The sequence below is a fragment of the Lampetra fluviatilis genome, chromosome 50 (assembly GCF_964198595.1).
Source record: "Lampetra fluviatilis chromosome 50, kcLamFluv1.1, whole genome shotgun sequence".
In the NCBI taxonomy this organism is placed as follows: domain Eukaryota; kingdom Metazoa; phylum Chordata; class Hyperoartia; order Petromyzontiformes; family Petromyzontidae; genus Lampetra; species Lampetra fluviatilis.
The window spans coordinates 5,101,691-5,115,539 of NC_136324.1; the positions used below are offsets into that span (position 1 = coordinate 5,101,691).

At 58.9% G+C, this 13,849-nt stretch overlaps 1 protein-coding gene across 1 annotated transcript in view; it reads left to right on the forward strand.

Moving 5' to 3' along the window:
- Positions 1-13,849, forward strand: part of LOC144948550 (uncharacterized) — a 48,019-nt gene that overhangs the window by 15,023 nt on the left and 19,147 nt on the right. Inside the window, exons 4-9 of the mRNA XM_078878118.1 lie at positions 9,193-9,267; positions 11,100-11,287; positions 11,517-11,638; positions 11,975-12,958; positions 13,069-13,331; positions 13,598-13,762. Coding sequence (XP_078734244.1) covers positions 9,193-9,267; positions 11,100-11,287; positions 11,517-11,638; positions 11,975-12,958; positions 13,069-13,331; positions 13,598-13,762 — 1,797 coding nt within the window. The remainder of the gene's footprint in view (positions 1-9,192; positions 9,268-11,099; positions 11,288-11,516; positions 11,639-11,974; positions 12,959-13,068; positions 13,332-13,597; positions 13,763-13,849) is intronic.

Here is a 13,849-nt window from a genome sequence, read left to right on the forward strand (position 1 = left end):
CGGTCTGTGGATCTGTGCAAGCACGTGTGTGTGTGGGTGTGTGTGTGTGGAGTGTGTGTGTGTGTGGGTGTGTGTGTGGGAGTGTGTGTGGGAGTGTGTGTGGGTGTGTGTGTGGGAGTGTGTGTGTGTGTGGGTGTGTGTGTGTGTGGGTGTGTGTGTGGGAGTGTGTGTGGGAGTGTGTGTGGGTGTGTGTGGGAGTGTGTGTGTGTGTGGGGAGTGTGTGTGTGTGGGTGTGTGTGTGTGGGAGTGTGTGTGTGTGTGGGTGTGTGTGTGGGAGTGGGTGTGTGTGTGGGAGTGTGTGTGTGGGAGTGTGTGTGTGTGTGTGTGAGTGTGTGTGTGGGAGTGTGTGTGTGTGTGTGTGGGAGTGTGTGTGTGTGTGGGAGTGTGTGTGTGTGTGGGTGTGTGTGTGGGAGTGTGTGTGGGTGTGTGTGTGGGAGTGTGTGTGTGGGAGTGTGTGTGGGAGTGTGTGTGTGTGTGGGAGTGTGTGTGTGTGTGGGAGTGTGTGTGTGGGAGTGTGTGTGTGTGGGAGTGTGTGTGTGGGAGTGTGTGTGTGGGAGTGTGTGTGTGTGGGAGTGTGTGTGTGGGTGTGTGTGTGGGGACTGAGTGTGGGTGTGGTGTAGAGGTTAGCGCGCTGCGCTACGAACCTGGCAACCCGAGTTCGATTCCCGCTCACGGCCAACACCGGTGACGATTATCTAAACCGGTCCTGGGCCTCCCCTAGGTCGTCTCAGCCTCATATGAGTATCTGGTGCGGTGTGTAAACATCGCCACGAGGGGGGACAAAGGCGGCGGGCCGGGGCGTGGGTGTTGGCTACCCACCCCCTCGTGTACAGTTCCGGCCTTCAAAGGTGCTCGCTAACAGCACTTGCCACAACATTCTGTTAAGGCTATACGGGGTATCTTTGTCTTTGATATGTGCATCGGGAATGTCTCTCCTTCACTGACCTGCTCAAGGCCTACGATACCATAACTAGGTCAGGGCTCTGAGTTTTCCTTCGTGATTTTGGGGTCACGGTCCCTCTAACTCGCAATCATTGAGGATCTTCATGATGGTGGGCAGGCCCCCGAGTATTGTGTGTTCAGTCTGAGCGAGATGAGGGTTGTGGGGTGTGACAGGGCATGGTCCTCTGCCCCCCCACACTATTTAATATATCCTTTGATCACGTCGTTTTCAGACGTGATCTTTCCATGGTTCCACCGGAGGAATTTCCATCTTGTGCAGATACAATAGAAGACGGATCGATGTCCGGGTGCGGTCAAGGGATGTCTCCCTATGGTGTGTCTATTTCATTTGTTGCACGGATGATCCCGTTTAGCCAGTTTCCCGGCTATCTTATAACACGGAAGAGCCCGTGGTGCTTGAGCACCACCGATAACCAAAGAAACGAGATTGTGTGTCTGTTGAACTTCTTTCGCACCGTGCGTAGTCACCAGTGAGTGGGTGAGTGGGTGAGTGGGTGGGTGGGTGGGTGAGTGGGTGAGTGGGTGAGTGAGTGGGTGAGTGAGTGAGTGAGTGGGTGAGTGGGTGAGTGTGTGAGTGAGTGGGTGAGTGAGTGGGTGAGTGAGTGGGTGAGTGGGTGCGTGAGTGAGTGAGTGGGTGGGTGGGTGAGTGGGTGGGTGGGTGAGTGGGTGGGTGGGTGGGTGGGTGAGTGAGTGGGTGGGTGGGTGGGTGGGTGGGTGAGTGGGTGGGTGAGTGGGTGGGTGGGTGGGTGAGGTGGGTGGGTGGGTGGGTGGGTGGGTGGGTGAGTGAGTGAGTGGGTGGGTGAGTGTGTGAGTGGGTGGGTGAGTGGGTGGGTGGGTGAGTGAGTGGGTGAGTGGGTGGGTGAGTGAGTGAGTGAGTGGGTGGGTGTGTGAGTGAGTGGGTGAGTGAGTGGGTGAGTGAGTGAGTGGGTGAGTGAGTGGGTGCGTGAGTGAGTGAGTGGGTGAGTGAGTGGGTGAGTGAGTGAGTGGGTGAGTGAGTGGGTGGGTGAGTAGGTGAGTGGGTGAGTGAGTGGGTGAGTGAGTGAGTGGGTGAGTGTATGCATGTTTATGTTGGACTTCTTTCGCACCGTACGTAGCCAACCGCGTGAATCGGAGATGCGGGGGACGAGTACACAAGGAACCTCAAGGAATATTGTACAACTAACAAACGAATGTAATGTAACGGTCGTAAACTAAAACGGTGAAAATATAACACGCTTGCAAGATGGATAAAGTTAGGTTCAGGTATTGGTCAACCATGATGATCAACACGTTGGCTTTCGCGACTAATATCATGCATAATACAGGGTTTTTAAATCCTTTATATTAAGTTCACTTGCTTGCTTGCTTGCGCGCTTACGACCGTGCAAATCTTTCGGTCGTTTTTTAACCCACTTCCCGTGATCCTATCGAGCTGACATTTTGCACACAGACTCGTTGCGCGTGACAATTTATTTTCGTGAAAATTTTTTTCCAAAATGTTCCAACTTTTTAGGATTTTTTTTTTCATATTTTATTTAAAATACCAATGTGATAAAAATGAAACTCTTACTCAAGAAAAACAGAAATGAATAATAAAATAAAACCGATGCCACGCATATAAAGGGTTTATAGTGAAAAACTTTGTTTTTACGGGTTAATTTTTTTGGGGGTTAGATCGTTTATTTGGGTTAGATATTTACACGATCTAACCCCAACAAAAAACCCTGTATTGTCCGTGATAATTTGGTATACGGCATTGATTCTCACTCTGAGAAGGAGTTGGAGACCCCCTCTGGAAGAGCATCTGCGCTGGTTTAAAACATTGAGGCTGGCCTGCAAAGATCCATCCTGGGTTCCCCCAAGGTTGGATTTGTGTGAGGAGCTCGCAGATCCTTGAAAGATCTGGACACAGTCCCATCGGTGAGCTCCTCCTGGCAGGCGAGGCTGCGTTGGCTGCATCGGTCAATGTAGCCCGTGTGCCCAGCCACCGCGTACCCAAGCAGCTTTTGTTTGGCCGCATAGAGGGGTCGAAACTGGCGCGGCACGGGCTAGAGAAGAGATGTGGTACAGAAGGATGTGGAGCTGAGTGGACTTGTCGATGACCGGTACCAGCGGTGTCGAGATCGGCCTCTAGAGGAGGCTCGTGAAGGACGCCGCTGCTGCTGGGCAGAGAAGCGACGCTCACAACAACGAGCGGATTAAACACAGCAAGTTGACACATGTCAGTCATCTCAGTCAATCAACCCATGGCACCTGGGTCTGGTCCCCGAACTCCTGCCAGCAGCGAGCTTTTGACAGTCCAATTGGCCTCACAGTGCACCTAGCCTGGCACAAGCGCCGTGGTGACGTCCCCCCATTTATTGGCGAACGACGGTTGTTGTCGTCGTGTGTGTGTCTGTCATCTGGCCGTGTTTTTACGCTGGGTTTTATAATCCGAGGTGTGGGGGGGGGGAGTGGGGGCGTGGGGGAGGGGGCGTGGGGGGCGTCTCTCCCCACGCACGCACCCGGGGGGGTCTGCAGGGCCAGGTGTCTCACACCCTCCCCCCTACGCCCCCCCCCCCACCCCCCACGCCCCCCCACCCCCCGCATCTCCCACGTCCCCCCACGCCCCCCCACCCACCCCCCGCATCTCCCACGCCCCGCCCCCATCACCCATGCCCCTCCCCCATACCCTCCCCTCACCCCTTGTCCCTAGCCCCCACTCCAACCCTACAAAGCCAAAACAAAAAGATCCCCCGTATAGCCTCGAACGACTTTTGGGGCAAGTGCTGTTAGCGAGCACCTATGAAGGCCGCCACGGCGCACGAGGGCGTAGGTGGTCAGCACCACGCCCGACCGCCTTTGTCTCCCCAGTGGCGATGTTTACACACCGCACCAGGTACTCATTTGAGGCTGAGTCGATCTAGGGTAGGCCCAGGACCGGTTCAGATATTCGTCACCGATATTGGCCGTGAGCGGGAATCGAACTCGTGTCGCCGGGTTCGTAGCGCAGCGTAGCGCTAACCGCTGCACCACCGCTCCCCGCCACAACCCTCCCCACCACTCCTACTCCCTTCCCCACCACTCCCCTCCCCACCACTCGACTTCCCACCACTCCCCTCGCACTCCACACCACTCCCCTCCCCACCACTCCCCTCCCCACCACTCCCCTGCTCACCACTCCCCTCCCCACCACTCCCACTCCCCACCACTCCCCTCCCCACCACTCCCCACCACTCCCCACCACTCCCCTCCCCACCACTCCCCTGCCCACCCCTGCCCACCCCTGCCCACCACTCCCCTCCCCACCACTCCCCTGCCCACCCCTGCCCACCCCTGCCCACCCCTGCCCACCACTCCCATGCCCCTCCCTTGCCCCCCACCGCCACTTCCACGAAGTCAAGGCGCCTCGCGCGTGCACATCACGTGGCGCAAATCGATGTTTGGGTGGGCCTCCCCTAGGTCGACTCGGCCTTAAATGGGCTCCCCGGTGCGGAGTGCACACTGACAAAGGCGGCCGGGCGTGGGGGGCGAGCCGCCTTCACAGGTGCCGCTCGCTAGCAGCAACTTGCCCCAAAAGTCTGCCAAGGCTACGTGGTGGGGGATCTTTGTCGCTGTGTGTGTACGCGCGTGTGTGGAAGTAAAGTGTGTGTACGTGTGTGTAAGTAAAGTGTGCGTGTGTGTGTAAGTAAAGTGTGCGTGTGTGTGTAAGTAAAGTGTGTGTACGTGTGTGTAAGTAAAGTGTGCGTGCGTGTGTGTAAGTAAAGTGTGCGTGTGTGTGTGCGTGTGTGTAAATAAGTAAAGTGTGCGTGCGTGTGTGTAAGTAAAGTGTGCGTGTGTGTGTAAGTAAAGTGCGTGTGTGTAAGTAAAGTGTGCGAGTGTGTGCGCGCGCGTGTGTGTGTACGCGTGTGTGTGTAAGTAAAGGGTGCGTATGTGTGTGTGTGTGCGTGTGTGTGTGCGCGCGTGTGTGTGCGCGCGTTTGTGTGTGTGTGTAAATAAAGTGTGTGTGTGTGTGCGCGTGTGTGTGCGCGTGTGTGTGTGTGTGTAAATAAAGTGTGCGTGTGTGTGCGCGTGTGTGTGCGCGTGTGTGTGCGCGTGTGTGTGCGCGTGTGTGTGCGCGTGTGTGTGTGTGCGCGTGTGTGCGCGTGTGTGTGTGTGCGTGTGCACGTGTGTGTGTAAATAAAGTGTGCGTGTGTGTGCGCGTGTGTGTGCGCGTGTGTGTGTGTGCGTGTGTGTGCGCGTGTGTGTGTGTGCGTGTGCGCGTGTGTGTGTGCGTGCCCGGCTGTCGTCATGGTAACGCTTTGAGAGCCGCTCGTGAAGATGAGAAGCGAGAGGGGGGGGGGATTCTGAGAGTTTGCGAGAGTCGGTGATGGGGGTGGAGGTCGCCCTCTGCCCCCCCCTTCCCCCCGCAGGAAACCCAGGGGGCGGGGCGAGTGCTGCGTGTTGTGAGTCAGGGAGCGGTCTGGGGTGTCTTGGAGACATCACCATCAATATCCCCATCACTAACCCCATCACCATCACCCTCACCATCCCCATCACTAACCCCATCACCATCTCCATCGCTGTCCCATCTCCATCGCCCTCACCATACCCATCACTAACCCCGTCACTAACCCCGTCACTAACCCCATCACTAACCCCGTCACTAACCCCATCACTATCCCCATCTCCATCGCCCTCACCATCCCCATCACTAACCCCGTCACTAACCCCGTCACTAACCCCGTCACCATCTGCATCACTAACCCCATCGCTATCCAAATCACTTTCCCCATCACGATCCCACCACTAAATCCATCGCTATCCCCATCACTAAACCCATCACCACCCCCATCACTATCCCCATCACCACGCCATCACCACCCCATCACCACCTCATCACCATCCCCATCACCACCCCCATCACCACCCCATCACCACCCCTATCCCCACGACTATCGGCATCGTGAGTGGATGGCTAGTGTAGCGATGGGCATTTCAGTTTCATTCCGCCGCTCGCCGCGTTCTCCCAGCGGAGTTGTCAATCTGCCGCTCCCACGGGGGATGGGGAGGGGAGAGGCCGCTGCCATCAGCAGCCTGGGGGAGAGGGGACCCCCCCCCCCGCGTGAGTGGAGGAGGATTGCCTCTTCGGTAGCTCCAAACCGGCGTGGTGCAAGCGTCTTGCCACCATCGCCACCATCATCATCATCAGCACTGCGCCTGCAATCACACCCGGAGTGATCATCATCATCTCAGTCACTGCGCCTGCAATCACACCCAGAGTGATCATCATCAGCAGCACTGCGCCTGCAATCACACCCGAAGTGATCATCATCAGCAGCACTGCGCCTGCAATCACACCCGAAGTGATCATCATCAGCAGCACTGCGCCTGCAATCACACCCGAAGTGATCATCATCATCATCAGCACTGCGCCTGCAATCACACCCGGAGTGATCATCATCAGCAGCACTGGCTCTGCAATCACACCCGAAGTGATCATCATCAGCAGCACTGCGCCTGCAATCACACCCGGAGTGATCATCATCATCATCATCAGCAGCAGCCATGATAAATCCACTGCTGGATGAATGCCTCCCCACGCTGCCGCCGTCACCTCTCGAGATGACGCGGTGAAATAATCCGCCCAGCACCTGCACACACGAACTCATTGAGAATCATGCTGCTGATGATGCTGATGATACTGCTGCTGCTGCTGATGATGACGATGCCGCTGTTGATGCCGCTGCTGCTGCTGCTGATGTCGCTGCTGCTGTTGCTGATGTCGCGAGCCATGCGAACACACGCGGCGTCTCAGCCCGGGTGCCTCTGGGCTCCGTTGGGTGCCGGCGAGTAGCGAGGTTTATCGGCCACCACCTCGGACGAAGCGAAGGACGCGTGTCCGATTGCGTAGGCGCGGTGCCTTTGCAGCGCGGCGAGGGGGGGGGGGGCTCATCGTAAAGAGGGGGGGGGGGCTCATTGTAAAGAGGGGGGGGGGGGGGGGTTGTGTGTGGGGGAGCGGTGGGATAGCGGTTAGCGCGCTGTGATACGAACCCGGCGTGTGACGTTTCCGGCCGTCATAGGTGCTCGCTAACAGCACTTGCCCCAAAAGTATCCTCATCATCCTCATCATCCTCATCAACCTCATCATTCTCATCATCCTAATCATCCTCATCATCCTCATCAACCTCATCCTCATCATCCTCATCATCATCATCAACCTCATCATCCTCATCAACCTCATCATTCTCATCAACCTCATCATCCTCATCATCATCATCAACCTCATCATCCTCATCAACCTCATCATTCTCATCAACCTCATCATCCTCATCATCATCATCATTCTCATCAACCTCATCATCCTCATCATCATCATCAACCTCATCATCCTCATCATCCTCATCAACCTCATCATTCTCATCAACCTCATCATCATCATCATCAACCTCATCATCCTCATCAACCTCATCATCCTCATCAACCTCATCAACCTCATCATCATCCTCATCAACCTCATCATCCTCATCAACCTCATCATCCTCATCAACCTCATCATCCTCATCAACCTCATCAACCTCATCATCCTCATCAACCTCATCATTCTCATCAACCTCATCATCCTCATCATCATCATTCTCATCAACCTCATCATCCTCATCATCATCAACCTCATCATCCTCATCATCCTCATCAACCTCATCATTCTCATCAACCTCATCATCCTCATCATCATCATCATCAACCTCATCATCCTCATCAACCTCATCATCCTCATCAACCTCATCAACCTCATCATCATCCTCATCATCATCATCCTCATCATCCTCATCAACCTCATCATCCTCATCAACCTCATCATCATCAACCTCATCATCCTCATCAACCTCATCATCATCAACCTCATCATCCTCATCAACCTCATCATCCTCATCATCCTCATCAACCTCATCATTCTCATCAACCTCATCATCCTCATCATCATCATCATCAACCTCATCATCCTCATCAACCTCATCATCCTCATCAACCTCATCAACCTCATCATCATCCTCATCATCATCATCCTCATCATCCTCATCAACCTCATCATCCTCATCAACCTCATCATCCTCATCAACCTCATCATCATCATCAACCTCATCATCCTCATCAACCTCATCATCATCATCATCCTCATCATCCTCATCATCCTCATCAACCTCATCAACCTCATCATCCTTATCATCCTCATCATCATCATCATCAACCTCATCATCATCATCATCATCCTCATCATCCTCATCATCCTCATCATCAACCTCATCAGCATCATCAACCTCATCATCCTCATCATCCTCATCATCGACAGAGCGATGCGAGTGCGCACAGGCGACCTGAGTTTGATTCCCGCTCAAAGCCAACATCAGTGACGAGTATGCGAACCGGTCCCGTGCCTCCCCTAGGTCGACTCAGCCTTAAATGGGTACCTGCTTCAGCGTGTATTCACCGACAGCAGTGGGGAGACAAAGGCGGCTGGGTAGTGGTTTTTCAGCGCACACCCACCTCCTCCTGGCGCGACGCTTCAGTCCTAACATGCCCTCGCTGGCAGCGCTTGCTCCAACAGCCCATTAACGCTGTCGGGGGGTGACCTCTGTCTCTGTGCGAGTGCGAAGAGGGGGGGCGGGTGGTGAGTGGCGTGGCCGTGTCCGAGTGGCGGTGAGCGGCGAGGTTTGGAGTGTCGTGCTGGAGGCCACGATGTGTCTGCGGTGTCTTCCGCGGTGAGCTACGAACTCGGCCACCCGAGTTCGATTCCCGCTCACGGCCCAACATCGGTGACGGGAATGTTGGGAATCGGTTTTGGGCCTCCCCTAGGTCTACTCAGCCTCAAATTAGTATCTGTTGGGGTGCGTGTGTGGAGCGGTGGCGTAGTGGTTAGCACGAGTTCAATTCCCTTTCACGACCAACAACAGTGTTGAATTGATGAACTCGTCCAGGTCGACTCAGCCTCAAATGAGTACCTGGTGCGGTGTGTAAAAACATCGCCACTGGGGAGACAAAGGCGGCCGGGCGTGGTGCTGGCCACCCACCCCCTGGTGTACCGTCCCAGCCTTCACAGGTGCTCGCTAACAGCACTCGCCCCAACAGTCTGTGAAGGCGATGATGGGGAATCTTAGTTTTGCATGAGCCAGTGGTGTAGCCGTCTTTCTGTGCGCATCTGAGAGCGGCGAGGCTCGATCTGTCTGTGTGTACGTTGTGGCTAATTCCCTGTCTCTCTGTGAATGTTGTGGCCGGCCCTGTCTCTGTGCGCAGGAGGAAGTGGTGCCGGAGAGACTTGCTTCAACACGCCCGCCACTGCCCCCTGAGTGTGTACTCGCCTCTTCTTAAGTGCGTAACTCAAGACCTCCCCTGTGCCTCCTCCTCCCTCCCTCTCCACGTCCATCCCCTCCACACACACCCCGACCATAACTTCTTCCCCGAATCTCCCCAGTCTTCAGTGCGCGTTCAGTCCGTTACAGGCGGGGTGCGTGTGTCGGGCGTGGTGCTGGCCACATCGCTCCCGTGTGTACGGTTGCGGCCTGCATAGGTGCTCGCTAACAGCACTTGCCCTAACGGAACAGTGTGTTAAGTCTCTTGCGGGGTATCTTTGTCTTTCTGTGTGTGCCTGTTGTTCGGGGTGAGTTGCTGTGTGTGGGAGTGTGTGTGTGTGTTTAGGGTACGTTTGATCTGTGCTCGAGTAAAGGTAGGTTTATGTGCGTGTGTTTGTTGACAGGGAGCGGTGGCACAGTGGTTAGCGCACTGCTCTACGAAGCTCGGCCAATTGAGTTCCATTCTCGGCTACGGACAACATCAGTGGCGAGTGACTCGGCCTTATACGAGCAGATTGTGCGGTCTGTGTAAACATCGCCACTGGGGAGACAAAGGCGGTCGGGCGTGGCGCTGGCCACCCACCCTCTCGTGCGTCGAACTGGCTTTATGTAGGCGCTCGCTAACAGCACTTGCCTTCGACAGTCGATGCAGGCTACACGACTGATCGTTGTCTTTGTATTGATCGTGGCCATAGTGAAGAGTGATTTCACGTGTGCGTATTGGGCGTGAATGTTTGTGTTGGTGTGTGTATCTTGGCCACTGCGCGTATTGTGTGTTTGTGTGTTTTGGTGCGAGCCTTAGGGTGTGTCTATGTCTGCGTGTAAGTAAATAACTCGGTTTTATCTAGCGCCATTCACACAAGGCATCGCCGTGTGTGTAATGTGTGTGTGGTGTGTGCGGTGGTGGGTGTGAGTAGTGTGTGAGTGGTGTGTGTGTGTGTGGTGTGTGCGGTGGTGGGTGTGAGTAGTGTGTGAGTGGTGGGGGGTGCGTTGGTGGTGTGGGGAGCGGTGGTGTAGCGGTTAGCGCGCTGCGCCATGAACCCGGCGACCCGAGTTCGATTCCCGCTCACGGCCAACATCAGTGGCCATTATCTGAACCGGTCCTGGGCCTCCCCTAGGTCGACTTAGCCCCAAATGAGTACTTGGTGCGGTGTTTAAACATCGCCTCTGGGAGACAAAGGCGGTCGAGCGTGGTGATGGCCACCCACCCCCTCGTGTGCCGTGCCGGCCTTCGTAGGTGCTCGTTAACAGCACTTGCCCCAACAGTCTGTTAAGGTTATACGGGGGATCTTTGTCTTCGGTGTGTGTGAGTGGTGGGTTGTTGTGTACGTGCGTTTTGGTGCGCGTGTCGGGAGGGGTGTAATCACAAATTTTGGCGATGAATCACACATCGTCATCATCCTCATCGTTCTTTTCATCCTCATCATCAACAGCGAAGACCACCACGACCGCGGAGCTGGACGAGTTAAGGTGCCTCCCCGTCTCCCATCTCCTCTTCCTCTTTGATCACGTGTGTGGGGGGGCACCCTCAACAAGTGGTGGCTTTCACCGCCCCGTGTCCCCACGTCTCCTCCTCCGTGTCCCCACGTCTCCCTCACCTCCCCGTGTCCCCACGTCTCCTCCTCCGTGTCCCCACGTCTCATCCCTGCGTCTCCTAAGTGTCCCCGCGTCTCCCTCACCTGCCCGCATCCCCTCCATGTCCCCCACGTCCCCTCCGTGTCCCCGCGTCTCCCTCACCTGCCCGCGTCTCATTCGTGACCCCACGTCTTCCCCGTGTCTCCACGTCTCCTCCGTGTCCCCTCCGTGTCCCCGCGTCTCCCTCACCTGCCCGCGCCATCCTCCGTGTCGCAGGCTCCTGGCGGAGGTGAGCGTCGTGCGGGGGGGGGAGGCGCGGTGGAACCCGGGGGCGAGCTCCGCGGCGGACCCCGTCTCGCGCCCCGTGGTCCCCCTCCGGGTGACCCTGCACGCCCGAGGGATTCGCGTCACCGCCCGCGCCCACTCGGGCCGCCACGTGCTGGACTCGTGCCTGGACGCGGCAGGTGAGGGCTCTGGGTGGAAGGTCGCGCGGTGGGTTAGAAGTGTGTGGTTAGTGGCAGGGCTAGAACTAGTGGCTGGTTAATGGTTTGCGCCACCCACGAACCGCTTGCCCCCGTCCCCACGAGGGGCTTCTCGCCATCACTCGGCAAACTCAAGCGCCACCCACTCCACCGGTGACTCCGTGACTCTGTGACCCCCACCTCGTATGCCCCCACCCGCCCCCCCCCGTAGAGTGTGGACGAGTGGAGAGGAGGGGTGGGAGCTGCGTGGAGTGGGTGGGGGAGCGGGGGGAAGGGTGGAGACTCCGATTCCTCACCGAGACCGACGCAGACAGACTGCTGGGCTTCCTCGAGGTGAGTGGGTGGGTGAGTGAGCGGGTGAGAGGGTGGGTGAGAAAGTGAGTGGGTGGGTCAGTGGGTGGGTGGGTGAGTGGCTCAATATGTGAGCGAGCGAGTGACCGAGTGAGCGACTGAGCGAGTGAGCGAGTGAGCGACTGAGCGACTGAGCGAGTGACCGAGTGAGCGACTGAGCGAGCGAGCGAGTGACCGAGCGAGCGAGTGAGTGAGCGAGCGAGTGACCGAGTGAGCGAGCGAGTGAGTATCCATGTACTTGTGTGTAAATTTGCCTGCCTGGGCTAGTGGGCACAGTACCAGTGCTCACTGTGGTGCACTGCTTACTCTGGCCCTCAGGTCGCCATGGGGAACACAGGAAGCCGCTACGACCAGCACTACCACAACAACAACAACCACAACAACAACAACCACGACAATGGCAGCGCCAGCGGAAGCAGCGGCGGCGGCGGCGGCGCCAGTGGCGCCAGCAAAGGCCGCGCTGCCGGGCACCGGCTCCGGGCCTCGGGCCGGGCGGGCGATGCGCGGGGCCACTCGCGGCATCACCCGCAGCACCAGCGCACAACGGCGGCCGCCGCCGCCACCGGCCCCGCTCACGCGCCACCCTGGGCCACGTGGAGCCCGCAGAGCGCCGGTCACCCGGCCGCGATCTCGAGCGGTGGCGGATACTGGACGCTGGGGCGCTGGCGCCGGAGCGGCAGGCAGAAGCCGGCGCCGTGGGGCGCGGGGGGGGCCGCGGCGGGGGGCTGCCCGGCGCCGGCGGGAGGGACGCCCGACGTGGAGATGGAGGAGGAGCCCGACGGCTCGCACGTCGTCATCAAGGCCGCGTCGCTGGCGCGCGGCGTCTCGGTCGAGTTCCGCAAGCGCTGCCGCCAGGAGTCGGTGGACACGACGGCGTCGCAGCCCTCGCGCGGCGCCGCCGGCGCGGCGCCGCCGAGCCACGCCGCCAAGTCGCTGCGGGTCGACCGCGGCGAGGAGGGCCGTCCGCCCTCGCCGGAGGACATGACCTTCGAGCCGGCGTGGGGTCGCGAGGTCGCGGCCGCGGCGGAGGACGGGCGGGAAGCCGACGGGCGCTCGCCGCCGGCGCCGGAGCCGGGTTTGCCGGGGGGCGAGCCCCCCGGGATCCCGGGAGGTCCCCGCGCCGGCTGGTCGCAGACGCTGCCATGCCGCAAGCTCAGGAAGTCGGCGACGCGCCCCACGCCGGCGGTGGCGCCGGCGGGAGACGAGGAGGAGGAGCTGACGCAGCCGTGGGCGGCGAGGGAGTCGCAGCGCCCGGCGTTCCTGTCGGGCAGCCTGCCGAGGAGGAGGCTCGGGCCCTGCCAGGTACCAGCCTGACCCCGACCCCCCAAACTCTTGACCCCTGACCCCAAACCCAACCCGGAACAACTGTTCGCTCGCCCAGTGGAGACCGACGTTCGTTTCCACCCCGACAGGGCGTGGCGCAGGGCAGGGCCAGGCAGGAGGGCAGCGACAGCGGCATCGACCTGCCCTCGCACCGCTCCAGCCTGGAGGCCCCCTGGGGGGGGCGGGCGGCGCCGGGCGGCGCGGGAGAGGCGGGGGCGGCGGGGGGGGCCCGTGCGGAGGGGCTGGGCCAAGCGGGGCCCCCCGTGGACAGCGACAGCAGCGGCGGGAGCAGCAGCAGCGGCGGGAGCAGCAGCAGCGGCGGCGGCGGCGGCAGCTACCGCTGCGGTTCGAGGTGAGCCACGGCGGGGGGGGTCAGGCCCGGAGTCGCGGAGAGACACGGAGTGGGGGGGGGGGTAGCAATCAAAGCAACGGCGATGTTCCTGTGCCGGTTGCGTTCGTGCAGAAATACCGCCCTCGGTCGCTCCTCTCTCTGCGACCCCGACGAAGGTCATAGGTCACCGATTGTTTCCAGATGTCGTCCACTCCACGTACAAATCCAGACACGGGCATCCACATCGTCCTTCCGTCTCTCCGTCCGTCCATCCTCGCTGCCCGCAGGTGCGGCCGGAGCGAGCGAGACGAGGGGTCCTCTCCCGGGGCCCCGCGGGATGGGGGTCCCCGCCTGGACCCCTCGTGGATCGGCCCAGAACCCCACGGGGGCTCAATGGGGGACTGCGCGGAGCTGGACGGGGGCGACGACTCCTCCTCGCTCTCCCTCGCCAGGTGAGCGACGCTCCTCTCCTCCTCCTCCAAATTGCAACAATCGTGCCCCCCCCCCCCACCCGCTCAGCCGCGAATACTCGGCAGGAC